The sequence below is a fragment of the Anolis carolinensis genome, unplaced genomic scaffold, assembly GCF_035594765.1.
Source record: "Anolis carolinensis isolate JA03-04 unplaced genomic scaffold, rAnoCar3.1.pri scaffold_9, whole genome shotgun sequence".
Classification (NCBI taxonomy): Eukaryota; Metazoa; Chordata; class Lepidosauria; order Squamata; family Dactyloidae; genus Anolis; species Anolis carolinensis.
In genome coordinates this window covers 22659343-22679698 of record NW_026943820.1, presented here as the reverse complement: position 1 = coordinate 22679698, position 20356 = coordinate 22659343, and the positions used below count along the sequence as shown (strand labels likewise).

The 20356-nt window shown below is 39.3% G+C and overlaps 1 protein-coding gene across 4 annotated transcripts in view; it reads left to right on the top strand.

Moving 5' to 3' along the window:
* The window catches only part of adamts18 (ADAM metallopeptidase with thrombospondin type 1 motif 18), a 111706-nt gene that overhangs the window by 65962 nt on the left and 25388 nt on the right, over positions 1-20356 (top strand). For all 4 annotated transcript variants that reach the window (XR_010000535.1, XM_062961583.1, XM_062961582.1 and 1 more), the window contains 6 exons: positions 157-329; positions 2697-2827; positions 4650-4773; positions 6603-6847; positions 12178-12319; positions 17110-17236. Coding sequence is in view for 3 of the 4 variants with exons in the window: in XM_062961583.1 (XP_062817653.1) it covers positions 157-329; positions 2697-2827; positions 4650-4773; positions 6603-6847; positions 12178-12319; positions 17110-17236 (942 nt within the window). In the remaining variant the exon portion in view is untranslated. The remainder of the gene's footprint in view (positions 1-156; positions 330-2696; positions 2828-4649; positions 4774-6602; positions 6848-12177; positions 12320-17109; positions 17237-20356) is intronic.

Sequence of the window (20356 nt, the reverse complement as noted above, 5' to 3'; positions counted from 1 at the left end):
TTCTAGGAAATGAAATAGAAGCCAGAATCTCATGCAAAGCCTGGTTTAGAATAATTGGATGCATCTGTGTGTTTTACAGTCCATTGTAATAAGTTTAACAGCTGGATATCTATTCTGTGCTTGGCACTGCAATTTTTCTCCTTTTTTTCTTTGTAGGCCTCAGCATGGGGGCAAATTCTGTCAGGGCTCAAGTCGCATTTATCAGCTTTGCAATACTCAGCCTTGCCCATCTGGTAGCCCCAATTTCCGTGCCCAGCAATGTGCCGAGTATAACAGCAAACCTTTCCGTGGGTGGTACTACAAATGGAAACCTTACACCAAAGTAGAAGGTAAATCAGTAATTGTGCCCAGTCATTTCTTTCATATTGTGACTTGTCTATGGAAATCCTTGATATCTTGCCTCACCTTTGTAACAGATCAGCTTTACAAAAGTTTTAAAACTTTTAAAGCAGTTTTAAAGCAGTTTAAAGAGTCCTCTGTTTAAAGCAGAGGACTCTTACAAGTAAGACAAGCAGTCAAAGAAGAAGAACATGCCCTGGCAGAATATGTAAAGCAAAGTGAAAAACCTGCTTTGATTGAAGTCAAAAATCAGAAACTCCTCAAAACACAGCAGACAAAGAATCAGTACAAGAAAACCGCACTACAAACTATTGCTGACAGCTGGCACAACAAAACATTGCATGGAAAGTTCCTTGACAAAATTGAAGGAAAAGCTGATAAGGAGAAGACCTGGCTCTGGCTCACAAATGGGACCCTGAAGAAGGAGACAGAAGGCCTGATCCTTGCAGCCCAGGAGCAAGACATCAGGACAAAGGCAATTCAGGCCAAGATCGAAAAATCAGCTGATGACCCAAAATGCAGACTGTGCAAGGAAACCGATGAAACCAGCTGCTGTAAGAAAATTGCACAGACAGACTACAAACAGAGGCACAACTATGTGGCCCGAATGATTCATTGGAACTTATGCCTCAAATACCACCTCCCAGCAGTAAAGGTGGGATCACAGACCTGCAAAAGTATTGGAGAATGAGCACGCAAAGATACTGTGGGACTTCCGAATCCAGACTGACAAAATTCTGGAACACAACACACCAGACATCACAGTTGTGGAAAAGAAAAAGGTTTGGATCATTGATGTCGCCATCCCAGGTGACAGTCGCATTGACGAAAAACAACAGGAAAAACTCAGCCGCTATCAAGACCTCAAGATTGAACTTCAAAGACTCTGGCAGAAACCAGTGCAGGTGGTCCCGGTGGTGATGGGCACATTGGGTGCTGTGCCAAAAGATCTCAGCCGGCATTTGGAAACAGCAGACATTGACAAAATTATGATCTGCCAACTGCAAAAGGCCACCCTACTGGGATCTGCGCGCATCATCCGAAAATACATCACACAGTCCTAGACACTTGGGAAGTGTTCGACTTGTGATTTTGTGATACGAAATCCAGCATGTCTATCTTGTTTGCTGTGTCATAATAATAATAATAATAATAATAATAATAATAATAATAATAATAATAATAATAATAATAATAATAATTTTATTTTTATACCCCGCCCCATCTCCCCGAAGGGACTCGGGGCGGCTTACATGGGTCCAAGCCCAGAAATCAGACAATATAAAAACATAGCAATAAAACAAGTCAATCAACAATAAAACAAATCATAAAACAAATGAGGTCGCATACAATAAATATACTGATAAAATCCTGGGTTGGCTCCAAAAAGAACTGGGCTAAAAGTGCAAGTAGTGTCAGTACCATCAGAGCTATCGTTCCCATTAAAGTGCTGGAACTATTGCCGGCTAAATAATTGGAGAGCAATAAAGATAAAATAGGCAACAGGTTGATCCTTTACTATGGTCGCCAAAGGCCTGTTGGAAGAGCCAAGTTTTCAGGCTCTTCCGAAATGTAAGGACATCAGTAGCACAAATAACTACATTTGGAGATTGCAGGATGACGACCTTGTGGACAGTCAAAGAAAAGATGGATGGATAACATCAACTGAGACATCCGTGCTGCCAACCTGAGACCTGAGGATGCCCAAAACAAAACCCTGTGGAAATGACAGTCACAATTCATAGAATCATAGAATCATAGAATAGTAGAGTTGGAAGAGACCACATGGGCCATCCAGTCCAACCCCCTGCTAAGAAGCAGGAAATCGCATTCAAAGCACCCCCGACAGATGGCCATCCAGCCTCTGCTTAAAAGCCTCCAAAGAAGGAGCCTCCACCACAGTCCGGGGCAGAGAGTTCCACTGTCGAACAGCCCTTCTCACAGTCAGGAAGTTCTTCCTGATGTTCAGTGTCCTAGTCTTCAGGGCAGCAGAAAACAAGCTTGCTCCCTCCTCCCTATGACTTCCCTTCACGTATTTGTACATGGCTATCATGTCTCCTCTCAGCCTTCTAACCCCTTCATTAGAAAAAATAGCTTAGAAAGAAGAAAAAAGAAGTGTCCCAATTAGACATTGCTAAATTGGGTTTAATCTAGTGAGGACTCAGAACTGAATTTAGGCTGAAGGTGTTTTTAATTATAATCTCAAAATTAGAAAAAAAATGTATTAGGAATGAGTGTAATGTCATACAGGTTGAAACATAGGGTCACCATAAGTCAACAGACCCATAGAATTCCTCTGACTGGGATATCAATACTACTTTTACATTTTATTAACCACTCCCTTAATGTATTTTCAGAGAAAGATTTCTGCAAGCTGTACTGCACAGCAGAAGACTTTGATTTTTTCTTTGCAATGTCTAATCAAGTGAAAGATGGAACCCCCTGCTCCGCAAACAACCATGACGTGTGCATTGATGGGATCTGTGAGGTAAGATTCAGCTTAAATATTTCCCATTTCAGGGCAACCCAGCAGTAGATAAGGATGAGAATCTTAAGCTGCAATTCAATTTGGCACCACGTTAACAGCTATGGCTCAGTGCTATGAAATCATGGGAGGCATTGTTTTACAAGGTGCTGGTACCTCACCGAGCTGCAAACCCCAAAATTCCAGAGCATTGAGCCAGGAAAGTGAACGTGGTGTCAATTTGCATTTACAGTAGAGTCTCACTTATCCAACATTCACTTATCCAACGTTCTGGATTATCCAACAAAGTCGGCTTCCTGCCCAGATCCACAGCTGTTTCTCTAGGCAGCAAGGACTGAACTTTTTACAGATTTAATTTTTGACAATCTTGTTACTGTAAATTCATTTTATGCAATGCTATCTTTATTTGTATTTATTTATTTATTTACAGTATTTATATTCCGCCCTTCTCACCCCGAAGGGGACTCAGGGCGGATTACAATGAACACATATATGGCAAACATTCAATGCCAACAGACAAACAACATACATAGACAGACACAGAGGCATTTAACATTTTTTATGAATTAGTCTCCTGTTTTAATATTGTATGTTTTTCGTATGCTTCTTGCCGGTTTTAACGATTGTTTTATTGCTATTGATGTTTTACTGGTATAATTGTTTTATACTGTGTTACTGATATTGATTGTTTTATCGGGCTAGGCCCCATGTAAGCCGCCCCGAGTCCCTTCGGGGAGATGGGGCGGGGTATAAAAATAAAGTTATTATTATTATTATTATTATTATTATTATTATTATTATTATTATTATTATTTTTCACCTTCACGATTCCGGCCACAGGGGGAGCTGTTGCTTCACCGTCCACTAGTGGCTGTACTTCCTCATTCCATTCCTCATGTTTTGCTGGCAGTTTTTATGATGTTGTAAATTAGTTAAATTAGCCTCCCTGCATAAAGCGTACCTAAATTTTCCTAATTGACAGATGCAAGTGTCTTTCGGGGCTGCATAGGTCAACAGCAAGCCGGGCTATTTAATGGTCGGGGGCTTAACCCGACCTGGGCTTTGAACTCATGACCTCTCGGTCAGTAGTGATTTATTGCAGCTGGTTACTAGCCAGCTGCGCCACAGCCCAGCCCTTTGTAGTCAATTTGTTAGTAGCCAATGTTTTCGTAGTCCATGTTTCCAATACATTGTGATGTTTTGGTGCTAAATTCATAAATAGAGTAATGACTACGTAACGTTACTGTGTATTGAACTTCATTTTTTGTCTATTTGTTGCAAAATATGATATTTTGGTGGTTAATTTGTAAAATCATAACCTAATTTGATGTTTAATAGGCTTTTCCCTAATCTCTCCTTATTATCCAACATTTTCGCTTATCCAACGTTCTGCCGGCCCGTTTATGTTGGATAAGTGAGACTCTACTGTATTTAATCCATCTTATGTGGAGCCGTGGCCTGAGTCAATAAAGTCATTTTACAATTAGAACTGACAAATCTGGAAAAGAAAAATCAGCTTCCTTGATTTTCTTGTTCATTTTGAATTTCGAGGTTTTATTTTATTTTAAAAAAACTCATGGAAATCTTCATAGGTTTGAATGTGTTTTCCACAAATTACCCATTTTATGTGCATCCTTCCCTTCCTTTGTAATTTTTTGTTTGCAAATAAAATTCTCCCCAACTTTTTTCATAATTCAGCTGACATCCTATTGAGAAATTACATCAAGGTAAACCAACTCTTTGGAAACCAACCTTGCCCATTATTAAAAGCAGCAATTACTTTGCAATTTTTTTTGGTCTTTCAAACTAGTTTTCTTTCTTACAGCAAGTAGGGTGTGACCATCAGCTCGGCTCTAACACTACTTTGGATGCTTGTGGAGTTTGCAAAGGAGATAATTCTACATGCACCTTCTTTTCAGGCCGTTATTTGATACAGCATAAAATGAATGGTAAGAGTAAGAAAATTCCCCATGAGATTTAAGACAGGTGTTCATTTGCTTCTCCTTGTGCTTTAAGATTGTAGATTTGGAAAACTGAGGCCCCATCTACACTGTCATATAATGTGTCATCGGAAACGAATTAGACTTGAATGTTCAAATTACGCTCCAGGGTAATTCATTTTAACCTGGAATAAACCTGATTATCCAGGTTTATTTCAGGTTTTAAAAATAACTGCAAAGATTTGGACCTTCCAGTAAAGTCTGGATTTTTGCAGGTATGGGGTGTATGGGGATTGCCTCCTGGGATAACCTCTCTCTAGGAACCTCTAGGTCCTCCAAGGCGAGTCTGTGTTCAGTTTCCATTAACAACAACTCTTTATTGATTAGTCAATTTTGACCATATCAAAACATATGAAACATACAAAACGTACACACTTACCCATACATAGAGTAAAACCATGTAAAACCATGTATAGATACAAAGCATCCCGGCCTATTAGCCTACCAACTTACTCCTAGGCAGTTGTGCAAATCTATAAATATAAAAGAGTGCTGGAATCCTGGCACTGAGCAAAACAGCAAAACTAAACACCCCCCAACCTCAAAATTTCACAACACAATCCATCATCCATGCCTCGAGGTTGAAACCAAAAAATATCATGTCACGAACCTCCACAGGGCCCAAAAACCCCCCAAAAACCAGAGCTATTCAGTGCAATTCCAATGGGCCACAGCAATGCGTGGCAGGGCACAGCTAGTACAGAATAAAAAGATTAAAATTAAAATTAATTATTCCCTTAAAGTAAGGTTTAAGCGGGGGCAAGGGTAAGTAAAACTAGTGGCTTGTCCATAGTAAATTTTAAATTTGGATTTTGTTACTGGCATTAATATCACAGCTCTCCGCTTCCATCTTCTCGCGGATGGCCAGTGCTTTTTGCGTAAAAAGGGTCAGTTTTAAAACAGAGTTTTTATCTGAACCCTGTAGAAGGATGTGCAGTTTCTCCTTATTCTCTAAATGAGGATGGTTCTCCAGCAAAGGCTCTAAATAGAAAGATCGAATCCTGTTGTAATAGGGGCAGTTTCCATTAGACGTTGACCACAGAGTCATGCTGAAAAACCTAGAAGTTTCAATAAAGTTGTTCTCTCAGTTTTAAAAATACAGTAGAGTTACGGTTATTCGACATAAACGGGCGGGCTGAATGTCGAATAACTGGATCTGACGGATAATAGGGAGACCCTATTATCCAGCAAGCCGGTTGAAGGAAGTGCCCCGTGCACATTGCTAGGTAGATAGCAAGCTACCTAGCAACGCGCAGGGGCGCTTCTGCCCTGCCTTTTGGGAGACGCCCGTGCGCATTGCTAGGTAGATAACAAGCTACCTAACAACGCTCAGGGGTGCTTCTTAAGTGCTCACCGCTCCGCCCCTTGGGAAGCGCCCGTGCATGTTGCTAGGTAGCTTGCTATCTACCTAGCAACTCGCACAGGCGCCTCCCAAGGGGCAGAGCAGCGAGCACTCGGCTTAGCGAAACTCCGGTGCATGTTGCTAGGTAGCTTTCTATCTACCTAGCAACGCGCACGGGCGCTTCTCTGCTCACCGCCCTGCCTCTTGGGAGGCGCCTGTGCGCGTTGCTAGGTAGATAGCAAGCTACCTAGCAACGTGCATGAGCGCCTCCCAAGGAGCCTGGGACGTCGGATAATATGGAGTGTCGGTTAACCGGAAGTCGGTTAACCGGAACTCTACTGTAGTTGTTTCTTTCTTTGTGTTCTTTCACTTTCATGGAATCCTGTGTCCCCTATTGTACAACTGGAACAAAATGCTACATTTTCTTTCTTTTTAGATTATTACCCTATTGTTACAATTCCAGCAGGCGCTTATAGCATTGAAGTCCAGGAATTGCAGATGTCTAGCAGCTACCTTGCAGTGCGTAACTTGAATAAGAGATATTACTTAACAAAAGAGTGGACTATTGACTGGCCTGGAAAATTCTACTTTGCTGGAACAGTATTTGAATATCAGCGCTCTTTTAATCATCCAGAAAGGCTCATTGCATCTGGGCCAACAAATGAGACCCTCGTCTTTGAAGTAAGTTTGCGGTTGTCTATTAATTGCACTCTTGGGATCATACCTGGTCTGTAGAGCTAACTTCAGTTATTTACACTGAATAATTTGGTCCACTGTATGCTTTTGTAAACATTATGCGCTAAATGCGCCCATTTAAGTGATCAGCCCAGCTAATCTCTTTCACTTTTATCCTTTACATTTACATTCGAATCTCATAAATGGAACTTTGCTTTATGCAATGCACACTCTCTTTCTGGGTGATCGGAGCTAATTTCCTCCACCTTCCTTCTTAACAAAGTGTATAGGAAATGATTTATTAATTTTAATGAGCCAGATATGATTATAGTAGAGTCTCACTTATCCAACATAAACGGGCTGGCAGAACGTTGGATAAGCAAATATGTTGGATAATAAGGAGGGAGTAAGGAAAAGCCTATTAAACATCAAATTAGGTTATGATTTTACAAATTAAGCACCAAAACATCATGTTTTACAATAAATTTGACAGAAAATGTAGTTCAATATGCAGTAATGCTATGTAGTAATTACTGTATTTACGAATTTAGGACCAAAATATCACGATGTATTGAAAACATTGACTACAAAAATGCGTTGTATAATCCAGAACGTTGGATAAGTGAGTGTTGGATAAGTGAGACTCTACTGTACTACTTAAAAAAGAAAGTTGACAGTTGACAATAAAAAAACACTATAGGAAGCTATCAATCGAATGAAAGCATGGTCATATATTTAGGCACCGTTACTGTATATCCACTTGCACCTTTATAATAGGGAAGTGAAAAAATGAGAGATGTCTGGAACAGAGAAATAGACAAAAAGGTGGTTACAGATATTTATTTAGTTTTATTTTTGAAATAAAAAGAAAACGTCTGTTTATTTAATAGATTGGAACATGCTCATTGTTTTCACCGTCTTATGCCCTAAGCAAACAAATGTTCCACATAGAACTGGCAAATCTTAGCCGTTGAGTCTGTGGTTTTTTTTTTTAAATATACAAAGTTGTAAATTTCATAATTCTATGCCTTGTGGTCAAAACTGCTGAGTGTTGTGTCTGAAGTCAGGTGGCTGTTGTGTTAAAGGCATACATTAAACCAGGGGTCCCCAAACTTTTTAAGTGGAGGGCCGATTCATGGTCCCTCAGATTGTTGAGGGGCCAAATTATCATTTGGGAAAAAAATGAACAAATTCCTATGATCACTGCACATGTCTTATTTGTAGTGCAAAAAGAAAAAAACCCAGCAACAATTATTTATTTATGTATTACATTTATACCCCACCCTCTCTCACCCCAAAGGGGACTCAGTGGCTTACAAATTATATGTACATACAATATATTATATAATCAGCATAGCACAATATTAGCATTATATATTACTATATTGTACTATACCATTATACTGTAATATTATTAGTAATATTACATTTAATATATAACATACTAGCTATGCCCAGCCACGCGTTGCTGTGGCGAAGTATGGTGGCATGGGAAATAAAGTATTGAGGAATTGGTGGTAGTTAAGGTAAAGGGTAAAGGTTTTACCTTACATTAAGTCCATTATAAATGGGTTATATAGCTGTGTGGAAGGGCCTTGAGTCTGCCATATAATCCAGTTCAAATCAGATAATCTGTATTTTATAGGCAGTGTGGAAGAGGCCTAAGTGAGGCCTAACTCTGCCTGTCCCCTAGGCTGAGTGGGTTGCTAGGAGACCAAGTGGGTGGAGCTTAGCCTTCTAACTGGCAGCAATTGGATAAAAACAATTATTCCTCTCCCTCTAATTAGGACTTTATTTTTCTTTTCTTTTTGTTGTATGAATGTAGAGGCATGGATGAGGGGTTGTGCTGCCAAGTTTAGTGTTTCTGGGATGTGTGGTTTTGTTGTTTTGTCCTAAGCCGAAATTTCATTACCCTTTTATATATATAGATAATAATTAATATTATTATATTATACAATATTATTATATTGTATTATTATAATTAGCCGCCCTGAGTCCCCTATTGGGTGAGAAGGGCGGGGTAGAAATACTGTAATAAATAAATAAATAAATAAATATTGTTTTGTATTACATTAAAATATTTATTATCAATATTATATGTATACACAATATTTATTTTTATTACATTATATTATATTATTACCATATTCATTTACAATATTTCATTTATAATATTGGTAAATGAAAAAACAATACAATATTTAAAAATAAAAATAATTTTAACCAACATACTGTAATGATTTCTGTCAGGATTTCAGTGGGAAGTGTGGGCCTGCTTCTGGCCAATGAGATCATCAAGTAGGATTGTTGTTGTGCCTTCAAGTCATTTCAGACTTTGGGTGAGCCTAAGTCTAAAACTGAGGGCGGGGGCCAGGTCAATGGCCTTGGAGGGCCGCATCCGGCCCCCGGGCCTTAGTTTGGGGACCCCTGCATTAAACAGTTCTGTGGAAGACCTGGAAATGTTTAAGGAGATTGTTTGCCAGCTGTAAATTCAGAAGCAAATGCCAATTGGCTGGGATGTTTCTGGAACTTGTCCAGTTAAGTAGACTGAAACGCCGGAGGTCTTTCAAAATTCATAGTTTTAATAGCATGGTAGTGTTTGCCAATGGTAGATATTGGGTTGCCCTAGAGAGCTGTTTCAACCAAACACTTGACACTGTTGTAGGAAGAGATAATGTTTTATGTTCTCATCACTTTACAAATGATAACTTACCAATAGTTTTGTCTTTGCAATGAAAATAAAAGCTAAGTGGCATTTTCCTATGGAAGCATGCATGACAAGACTCTTTATCAAAATTTAACAGGAACAGCCAGGCACCACATGAACCCTTAAACTATTTAATCATTCATAACTCCCCAGAAGTCTATTCAATTTTCAATTCCGGCTGTCTGTCCTATCACAACAACAACAACTCTTTATTGATTAGCAGAGCCGGCCCTAGGTAATTTTCAAGTGTAGGCAAACAGAATTTTGCCCCCCCCCCCAAACCAATCACTGAAAAATAAAAGCATTGGAATAAGCATGTTGGATAAAAATGTTGGATAATAAGGAGGGGTTAAGGAAAAGCCTATTAAACATCAAATTACATTACAATTTTACAAATTAAGCACCAAAACATCATGTTTTACAACAAATCAACAGAAAAAGCAGTTCAATACATGGTAATGTTATGTAGGAATTACTATATTTGTGAATTTAGCACCAAACATTGAACAGGGATATAGGGCAGTGTGGACTTAGATAACCCAGATAGCACCCAGTATTAAAAAAAAACTCTAAAATCAGGACAACAAATAAAGAATAACACTCTGAAAACAGGGATGATGGCGCCCCCAGGACGTTGGCGCCACAGGCAAGTGCCTAGTTCGCCTTATGGTTGGGCCGCCTCTGTTGATTAGTCAGTTTTGACCATATCAGAACATGTAAAACATACAAAACGTACACCCTTACCCATACATACAGTAAAATCATGTAAAACAGTAAAACCATGTAAAAACAAGGCATCCTGGCCTATTAGCCTACCAACCCACTCCTTGGTAGTTGTGCAAGTACAGAATAAAAAGATGAAAATTAAAATTAATTATTCCCTTAAGGTAAGGTTTAAGCGGGGACAAGGGTAAGTAAAACTAGTGGCTTGTCCATAGTAAAATTTTAAATTTGGATTTTGTTATTGACATTAATATCACAGCTGTCTGCTTCCATCTTCTCGCGGATGGCCAGCGCTTTTTGTGTAAAAAGGGTCAGTTTTAAAATAGAGTTTTTATCTGAACCCCGTAGAAGGATGTGCAATTTCTCCTTATTCTCTAAATGAGTGTGGTTCTCCAGCAGAGGCTCTAAATAGAGAGATCGAATCCTGTTGTAATAGGGGCATCTTAAGAAAAAGTGTTCTGAGTCCTCCATTTCTGCAACAACATCACGGCACACACAGGTTCTCTTTGCATAAGGGATATTCTGGCGTCTACCTAGCTTAGACTTAATGTCGAGTTGCTCAAATCTAGCTCGAGTAAAAAGTTTTCTAATATATAGTGGGAGTGTAAAAAAGAGATAGGTTTCCATGCCCACATTGCTTTTAAATTTAGCCAGGTATGGAGTGGCTCTAGCTTGTGCTATGATCATAAGGTCATTTTGTGCCGCAGTGTCAAGGGCTCTTTGGTAAACTATCAAAATATGGCAGACCTAGTGGTAGCATTGCCACCTTAATTAAGGGAGATTTAGGTTGGCAGGGTGAAGAAATTCCATTAAAAAGCACTATAAACTGTATTAATATTCTCACAGTCAAATTAACAAATATGTCTGCCCCCCTGGCAAAAAGGGGTCCAACTATCATCCTTCTTAATGTTTACATACAACCTACATCAGCAAAGTCGGGTACACGGGATATATGGCTAATCCTCGAAGGGGCATTGGAGGAAATTACCACCCTGTTCCCTGCAGCACAAATTATCATCCTGGGTGATTTTAATGCAAGACTGGGCGATTCTATATTGAAGATTGCATCAGCTACCAATATCCCACCAGATGCAAACATGTTTGACTTCGGATGGAGGTCCCGTGACCATCAAAGAAACAAAGCTGGAGCTATATTGGTGTCCTTACTGTACAGATTCGATCTCACAATCCTTAGAGGCTCAAATGAGGAATGTATATACCCATTCACTTTCCATGCAGCCAACGCCAGCAGTGCTATAGACTTCATTTGTGTCTGTCCTATCACTATTACAGCTTTTCCTTATCTCTAAACAATCTTTCCCCTATCGCTCTAGATTATATTGTCCCCAACTGCCTTTTGTCAAAATTTAGCCTTAGTTTGTGTATCCTTTCTCCCCAATATTCCCCGCTTCACAAAATAGTTTGAGATGTGATTGGCACCAAAAAGGCTTGCCTAGCTTCTACTTTCACATGTCCTTCCAGTATCCTTTTAAAGACTTCCAAAGACCAGTGACCTCATCACATGGGCAAAATTGCCCAACCTACAACAGTTTGGCCTTACAGCTCTTCTGATGTCCACGGTGGAGTATCCATTGGCCTGTAGAGCCCAGTTTAGGTGGTTTAGTTCACCTTGGAGGAGGTGAGGTTTGCAGATTCTTTGTCAGCCCGGAAAACATACAACAACCCTGTGATCCCGGCCATGAAAGCCTTCAACAACTAGGAGATTGCTCCATATATTCCCTTGAAGCAGACATGTGGGGCAAGAGGTCTTCAGATATATCTGGAGTATCCAGAATGTCAGGATCATTCAGAGCTAAAGGATATAAATGTAATATGATGTCACAATTTTAATGAATTGATTCATTTCCTTCTCTTTTGATCTTGTTTTTCTCTCCAAACTATCTAGATCCTGTTACAAGGGAAAAACCCAGGAATTGCTTGGCAGTACACCTTCTCGAAGATGATCAACAAGAATAAAATATTCACAAAAAGACACAGCTATATGTGGGTGACAGTGCAGTCTGAGTGTTCAGTCACATGTGGTGGGGGTAAGTCATCTGCTGAGAAAACCTGAATTGTATGTGTGATCCACTGCCCACCAATAGTAGGCAGGGACAGGGTAAAGGTAAAGGTTTCCCCTGACATTAAGTCCAGTCGTGACCGACTCTGGGGGTTGGTGCTCATCTCCATTTCTAAGCCGAAGAGCCGTCGCTGTCCGTAGACACCTCCAAGGTCATGTGGCCGGCATGACTGCATGAAGCGCCGTTACCTTCCCGCTGGAGCGGTACCTATTGATCTACTCACATTGGCATGTTTTCGAACTGCTAGGTTGGCAGGAGCTGGAGCTAACAGCGGGCGCTCATTCCGCTCCCGGGATTTGAACCTGGGACCTTTCGGTCTGCAGCTCAGTGCTTTAACGCACTTTGCCACCGGGGCTCAGGCAGGGACAATTGATTGTCTGTATACAGATATCCTTAAAAGGGACAGTGACAACTGAATACTAAACCTCTCACCCATGCTTTCAAAGACTCATCCATAAAAAAAATGTGAGAAAACACAAAATCCTTTCTAATGTTGATAGTTCTTTTAAGGATATCTGTATACAGACAGCACACAAACATTTTTTTAAAAAGTGTGACTCGCTAAAATAACATTTAAAAAGTGTTACAAGATGTTATAAGTGGATAAATCTTGTGATAATTGAGAACAAGCTTCTGAATGTCATTATAAAAATATTTGACAGGTTCACAGTGTTGAGTATCTCATGGGTATCTAGAGAAATAATGCCAATTAAGTAGTAGTTATCATCATCATATATGTTGCCTTTCCCCCAGTAATGGGACTCAAGATAGGTTAAGTAAAAGGTAAAGGTTTCCCCTGATGTTGGTCCAGTCGTGACCGACTCTGGGGGTTGGTGCTCATCTCCATTTCTAAGCCGAAGAGCCGGTGTTGTCCATAGACGTCTCCAGGTCATGTGGCCGGCATGACTGCATGGAGCGCCGTTACCTTCCCGACAGAGCGGTACCTATTGATCTACTCACATTTGCATGTTTTCGAACTGCTAGGTTGGCAGGAGCTGAGGCTAACAGCGGGCGCTCATTCCACTCCCGGGATATGAACCTGGAGCCTTTTGGTCTGCAAGTTCAGCAGCTCAGCACTTTAACACACTGTGCCTATCACTGCAATGTTGGCAGTGATAGGTTACAACAAATAAATATAATGTAGATTCAAAATTACTCAAAATATATGTGTTTTTATTGTTAAGTCACCCTGAGTCCCCTATTAGTGAGAAGGGTAGGATACAAATACTTTAATAAATAAATAAATAAAATATTCAATACAATTGTAAATACATATTTTAAAAGACAAATACTGTAATGTATAAAGTTAAAAACATTAACGTCTATGAAATTACTATTTATGTACAAATCATAGAACATTGCAATACAACATGAAAAATACACCGTAGTCTGATTCTAAAAGCCTGATGGGATAGGACTATTTTAACTTAACAGTGGAAGAAGAGCAAGATGGAGCCAGCCTGACCTGTCAATCAAAGGATTGCCAAGGTTTGGGAGCAGAAACTGAAAAGGTTCTTACTTACTTACAAATCCCCTAAATGCTTGTTTTGCCTTTAATTTCATGAGGTGCTCTGTGTTGAGAAAAAAAAACTATCTCAAAATGGAAGTAGAATGATGGGCATCACCATACTTACAAAAAATAATTTTATTTTGAAGAAGTAATACTCTAATGGCTTTTAGATAATTTCCCAAGCGGGCCCATTATCATGATTCCATGATTTCTTTCCAGTTTTTAAAAATCCACTCCCATGAGCTCTTTCATGAATTGTTCATCATTCATCCAAGTAATCAGGGTTTTTTTTTTTGTTTAGATTAAGCCTTTTTCACATTCTATATCCTCAGCAAATTTCTTACTCGCAAACTGATAATATATGAGTGTGTCACATCTTTTCATCAATATTAAACTGAGAGCCTAGTGTCTAATCACATTTTCCATTGTTTTCTTTTACTGTGAATGTGACACGTAGACTTTTGTGTGCAATGTTGGCAGTGAAAATTGCCAATCTGAAAAAAGGATGATTAAGAGAGACAGAAATTGGACTTTGCAATATTCCCCGAGGAATGGTTAATTTGATAATGCTGCTGCTAGATATTAGGCAACTGTTCCGGCTGTATGTGACTCATACATTTTTTTTATTTCTTCTACTATCCTATAGGGATAGAATGAACATTGAAAACCTTTGGAAAATGGTACAAAAATGTTGTGAAAACATGATAAAGATTGGGGTTGTTGTGTGTTTTCTGGGCAGTATGGCCATGTTCGACAACACATGATAAAAACTGATTAGAATTTTTGCAGTTTGGAACTTAACTCTGTCAAATTCACATTTAGTATTGAATTCCCACCGTGAAATAAAGAGGCCAGACACAAGATACAGTAGAGTCTCGCTTATCCAACGTAAACGGGCCGGCAGAATGTTGGATAAGCGAATATATTGGATAATAAGGAGAGATTAAGGAAAAGCTTATTAAACATCAAATTAGGTTATGATTTTATGAATTAAGCACCAAAACATATTTTTTTACAGTATTTATATTCCGCCCTTCTCACCCCGAAGGGGACTCAGGGCGGATTACAATGAACACATATATGGCAAACATTCAATGCCAACAGACAAACAACATACATTAGACAGACTCAGAGGCATTTTAAACATTTTTCCAGCTTCATGATTCCGGCCACAGGGGGAGCTGTTGCTTCACCGTCCAATAGTGGCTGTACTTCGTACACCGTCCAGTAGTGGCTGTACTTCCTCATTCCTTTCCTCGTGTTTTGCTGGCAGTTTTGTGGTGTTGTAAATTAGCGTCCCGCATAAAGTGTTCCTAAATTTCCCTAATTGACAGGTGCAACTGTCTTTCGGGGCTGCATAGGTCAACAGCAAGCCGGGGCTATTAATGGTCAGAGGCTTAACCCGACCCAGGCTTCGAACTCATGACCTCTTGGTCAGTAGTGATTTATAGCAGCTGGTTACTAGCCAGCTGCGCCACAGCCCGGCCCCATATACATCATGTTATACAACAAATTTGACAGAAAAAGCAGTTCAATACGCAGTAATGCTATGTAGTAATTACTGTATTTACAAATTTAGCACCAAAATATTACAATATATTGAAAACATTGACTACAAAATTGCTTTGGATAACCCAGAATGTTGGATAAGCGAGTGTTGGATAAGTGAGACTCTACTGTATATGGAGAAAAATAAAGGGTCATTTATTGACCTATTAAACTAGAAAATACAACTAAGTAACTTGCCCCCCCCACAGAGACTTAGTGGGTTAAATTGCAGAGTTGCTTAACTTGCTGACCGAAAGGTTGGAGGTTCGAATCCAGGGAGCAGAGTAAGCTCTTGCTGTTAGCCCCAGCTTCTGCCAACTTAGCAGTTTGAAAACATGCAAATGTGAGTAGATCAATAGGTACTGCTCTGGAGAGAAGGTAACAGCGCTCCATGCAGTCATGCCGGCCATATGACCTAGGAGATGTCTATGGACAATACCGGCTCTTCGGCTTAGAAATGGAGATGAGCACCAACCCCTAGAGTCGGACATGACTAGAGGAAAACCTTTACCTAAAGTAGTTGTGAGGAGACCAGCTGATAATGCACAAATATCTATAATAATACAGAACAATATTGTATGTGTATATACACTCTTGTAAAAATCCCAAGAAATGTAATACAAATCAGGTTTCTACAACTCTATATTAGAGTAATTCTCTTCAAACTATATTGCATATAACAAAATTGCTTTCAGGATATCATAAACAAAGGTACAATTTCCATGTCATAATCTCACAAAGTATACTATATCAGGAGTAAATAACAGACATAAAGAGACAACCAAGTCCATATAATTCCTGGAGTTGCGTAGAATCTTGGGCCAATGTCAATTGTAGTAAAGATATTCAGTCTCCAAGATAACAGTTTCTATATTCAAAGGAATTCTTCATTGGCTTTGCAACGACAAGAACTGGTACACAACAAGGTTTTTCCCCTGGTTTCGTTATCACTTGCTCGGGTGTTGTGTCTGTTTTAATTTTATTATGCTTAGTACGCTAGACAGGGCCGTATCCAGAAAAATTTTTTGGGAGGGGTTTTGAAAATTTGGGGGGGGGGGGTTTGAACCCCTAACCCACCCGCCCCCCGGGTTCAGACCTGTCAATATCTGCTTGAGATAGTGCCTGGAGGGACTCTTAATGTTTTACGTCTCATAGACTTAGCATGGGGATTTGGTTAACTAGTTAAAATTCATGAGTAAACCAGGTTTTTTTTTAACCTGAAACATTTCAGGGGGGGGTTGAATCCCTAATCCCCCCCCCCTCGCTACAGGCCTGACGCTAGATAAAGGAGTAAAAATAACATAAGTAAAGGTAAAGGTTTCCCCTGACGTTAAGTCCAGTCATGTCTGACTCTGGGGGTTGGTGCTCATCTCCATTTCTAAGGTGAAGAGCCGGCGTTGTCCGTAGACACCTCCAAGGTCATGTGGCCGGCATGACTGCATGGAGCGCTGTTACCTTCCCGCCGGAGCAGTACCTATTGATCTACTCACATTGGCATGTTTTCAAACTGCTAGGTTGGCAGGAGCTGGGGCTAACAGCAGGTGCTCATTCCGCTCCCGGGATTTGAACCTGGGATCTTTCGGTCTGCAAGTTCAGCAGCTCAGCGCTTTAACACACTGAGCCACCGGAGGCTCCATTTTATTCTTACATGTCTCCATTCAATTAGTGTTCATCTTATTTCTCTTGGGTTTTTTCTTAGGACACTTGATATCGAAAGCTGTATGTTTACAGGATCATCAAACCCGAGTCAATTCCTCCCTCTGTGGCCCAAAGACCAAACCTTTGACGGAGACAAAAATATGTAATGGAAATCCTTGTCCAGCCTAGTAAGTGTTATGCGTATACATCTATTCCATAAATCTACATTTAACTTTCATTATTTAAGATCTGATGTCATCTATCCAGGGTTGGAATCGAGGCTTCAAGTGGCTACAACAGAGTAAAAAAAGGAGCAGCCTAAGTACAGTAGAATCTCACTTATCCAAGCTAAATGGGCCGGCAGAAGCTTGGATAAGCGAATATCTTGAATAATGAGGAGGGATTAAGGAAAAGCCTATTAAACATCAAATTAGGTTATGATTTTACAAATTAAGCACCAAAACATCATGTTATACGACAAATTTGACAGAAAAAGTAGTTCAATACACAGTAATGCTATGTAGTAATTACTGTATTTACGAATTTAGCACCAAAATATCACAATATATTGAAAACATTGATTACAAAAATGTCTTGGATAATCCAGAGGCTTGGATAAGCGAGGCTTGGATAAGTGAGACTCTACTGTAGTTGGCTTGACCTCTAAACTGCTCATCAAAGGAAACATTATCATACTAGCTGTGCCTGGCCACGCGTTGCTGTGGCGTTGTCTGGTGGTGTCTGTATTTTATAGGCAGCGTGGAAGAGGCCTAAGTGAGGCCTAAGTCTGCCTGTCCCCTGGGCTGAGTGGGTTGCTAGGAGACCAAGTGGGCGGAGCTTAGCCTTCTAACTGGCAGCAATTGGATAAAAGCAATTATTCCTCTTCCTCTAATTAGGACTTTATTTTTCTTTTCTTTGTATCAACCTAGAGGCATGGATGAGGGGTTGTGCTGCCAATTTTCGAGGTTGTGGGGTGTTTAGTTTTGTTGTTTTGTCGGTCGCCAGGATTCCATCACTCTTTTATATATATAGATTGTGCAAATATTTTACATGTGTTTTGAAGGGATTATTTCCGGTGGGAGACAAAGCCCATCCCATACTTGGACCAATTGGGTCACAAAATGATGGCAACTGCTTTCTCAGGGTTTTTCTGTGATGTTATCCGTCAATGCTTCATCAGCTTTAAATGACTCAAATATGTTATATTTATATACTAAAAACTATTTCACTAACATGCAGATATGTGTGGATGCATGTGCTTATTTATGTTTAGTGACATCTAGAGATCTAGGCATTTAAACAAACATATGGACACAAAGAAAAAGAGAAGAGAAGAGAGGCAGATACTGCATAAAATCTAAAAGGGAATAATGGTAGAACCACAAGAAAGCAGCGATAAGATTTAACTAGGGTAAGATGTCCTGTGATAGTTTCAGCAATTTCATTGCTTTGCCTTAAGCCTACACCATTGTCTGCAAACTAATTTGAAGTAATATCCCTAGCCAAATAATCTATTTTCCTGTGATTAATCTTCTGCCAGACATTTATTTCACTATCCATGGTATCTGGACCTTGCAGACAGAAAAGCCTTCTATTACATTTCCTGCTGCTTTTCCCTTGGCAACTTCTTAAACATAGCATTTATTTTAATTGATGCAAAAGCCACACAAGTAGTGAATGTTGCATGCCTCTGCCTTCATTGTATACGGCATGTGCACTTTGAAGCTGTGTGGGTAGATCATAAATGTGCTTGGTGCAGCTGAAACTCTCCAGACAAAACTGAATTGTAATCGCTGAGGACTCTCTTTGTTCTAGATATTAAGCCAGACCTGTATCCCAAATCTGTCCCTTAAATTGGTTTAGGACCTTGGACAGTTCGTTTAAAATTCAGACTGAGAACTAGAGCATTCAGCAGTTTCAAAATAAATAAAGCATCCTTCACAACATGGGGTAGCTCTCCTTCGAGAACTTTGCATGACCAAAGTGAAAGTGTGATTTCCATTGTGATTTTTCTCTATTTTTATTATTATTAATAATACATTTATTATTTCACTCTGATCTTATTATTATTATTGCATTTTTCTTTTACTCTATTTATTAGTACATGTATTATTTTCCTGTTATTATTATTATTATTATTATTATTATTATTATTATTATTATTATGATTACATGTATTATCTTACTCTATTATTATTAAAAGGATACATAAGCACATTTACATTGAAGAAGATGAGACTAATGATTGGATCAGAGTTGGACAGTCTTATCTTAAATCTGATCTTTATGTAAATATTCAAAAACATTTAACCTACTGATGCCTCAATTAATGTAATTTTATTGGTACAGTAGAATCTCACTTATCCAACGTAAACTGGCTGGCAGAATGTTGGATAAGCGAATATGTTGGATAATAAGGAGGGGTTAAGGAAAAGCCTATTAAACATCAAATTAGGTTATGATTTTACAAATTAAGCACCAAAACATCATGTTACACAACAAATTTGACAGAAAAGGTAGTTCAATATGCAGTAATGCTATGTAGTAATTATTGTATTTACGAATTTAGCACCAAAATATTACGACGTATTGAAAACATTGACTACAAAAATGCGTTGGATAATCCAGAATGTTGGATAAGCGAATGTTGGATAAGTGAGACTCTACTGTATGTATTTTTATTTCTGAAATTTACCACCCTTGGCTTATACTGGAGTCAATGTTTTCCCAGTTTTTTTGTGGTAAAATTAGGTGCCTTGGCTTATATTCGGGTCGGCTTATACTTGAGTATATACGGTACATATTTATTTATTTATTTACAGCATTTATATTTTGCCCTTCTCACCCCGAAGGGGACTCAGGGTGGATCACATTACACATATAGGCAAACATTCAATGCCTTTTAACATAGAACAAAGACAAGACAAACATAGGCTCCGAGCGGGCCTCGAACTCATGACCTCCTGGTCAGAGTGATTCATTGCAGCTGGTTACAGCTGGCTTGCTCTCCAGCCTGCGCCACAGCCCGAATATAATATTATACTACTAATAATACAATATAATAATATTAATTATATATTATATATTAAACTAGCTGTGCCCGGCCACGCGTTGCTATGGTTTTGTCTGGTGGTGTTGGTGAGAAATTGTTGAGGTAGTGGTGGTATTGAATGTCTGTTCTATGGTTGTCTTTATGTTGAGTATGCATTTGGTTGTTTGTGTACTGTGAAAGTGGTGAGGGTAGAGGGGGTCTATGTCCCTGTGTAGTATTGTATAGTATTTATACGTTGTCCATGTGTTGTGAATGC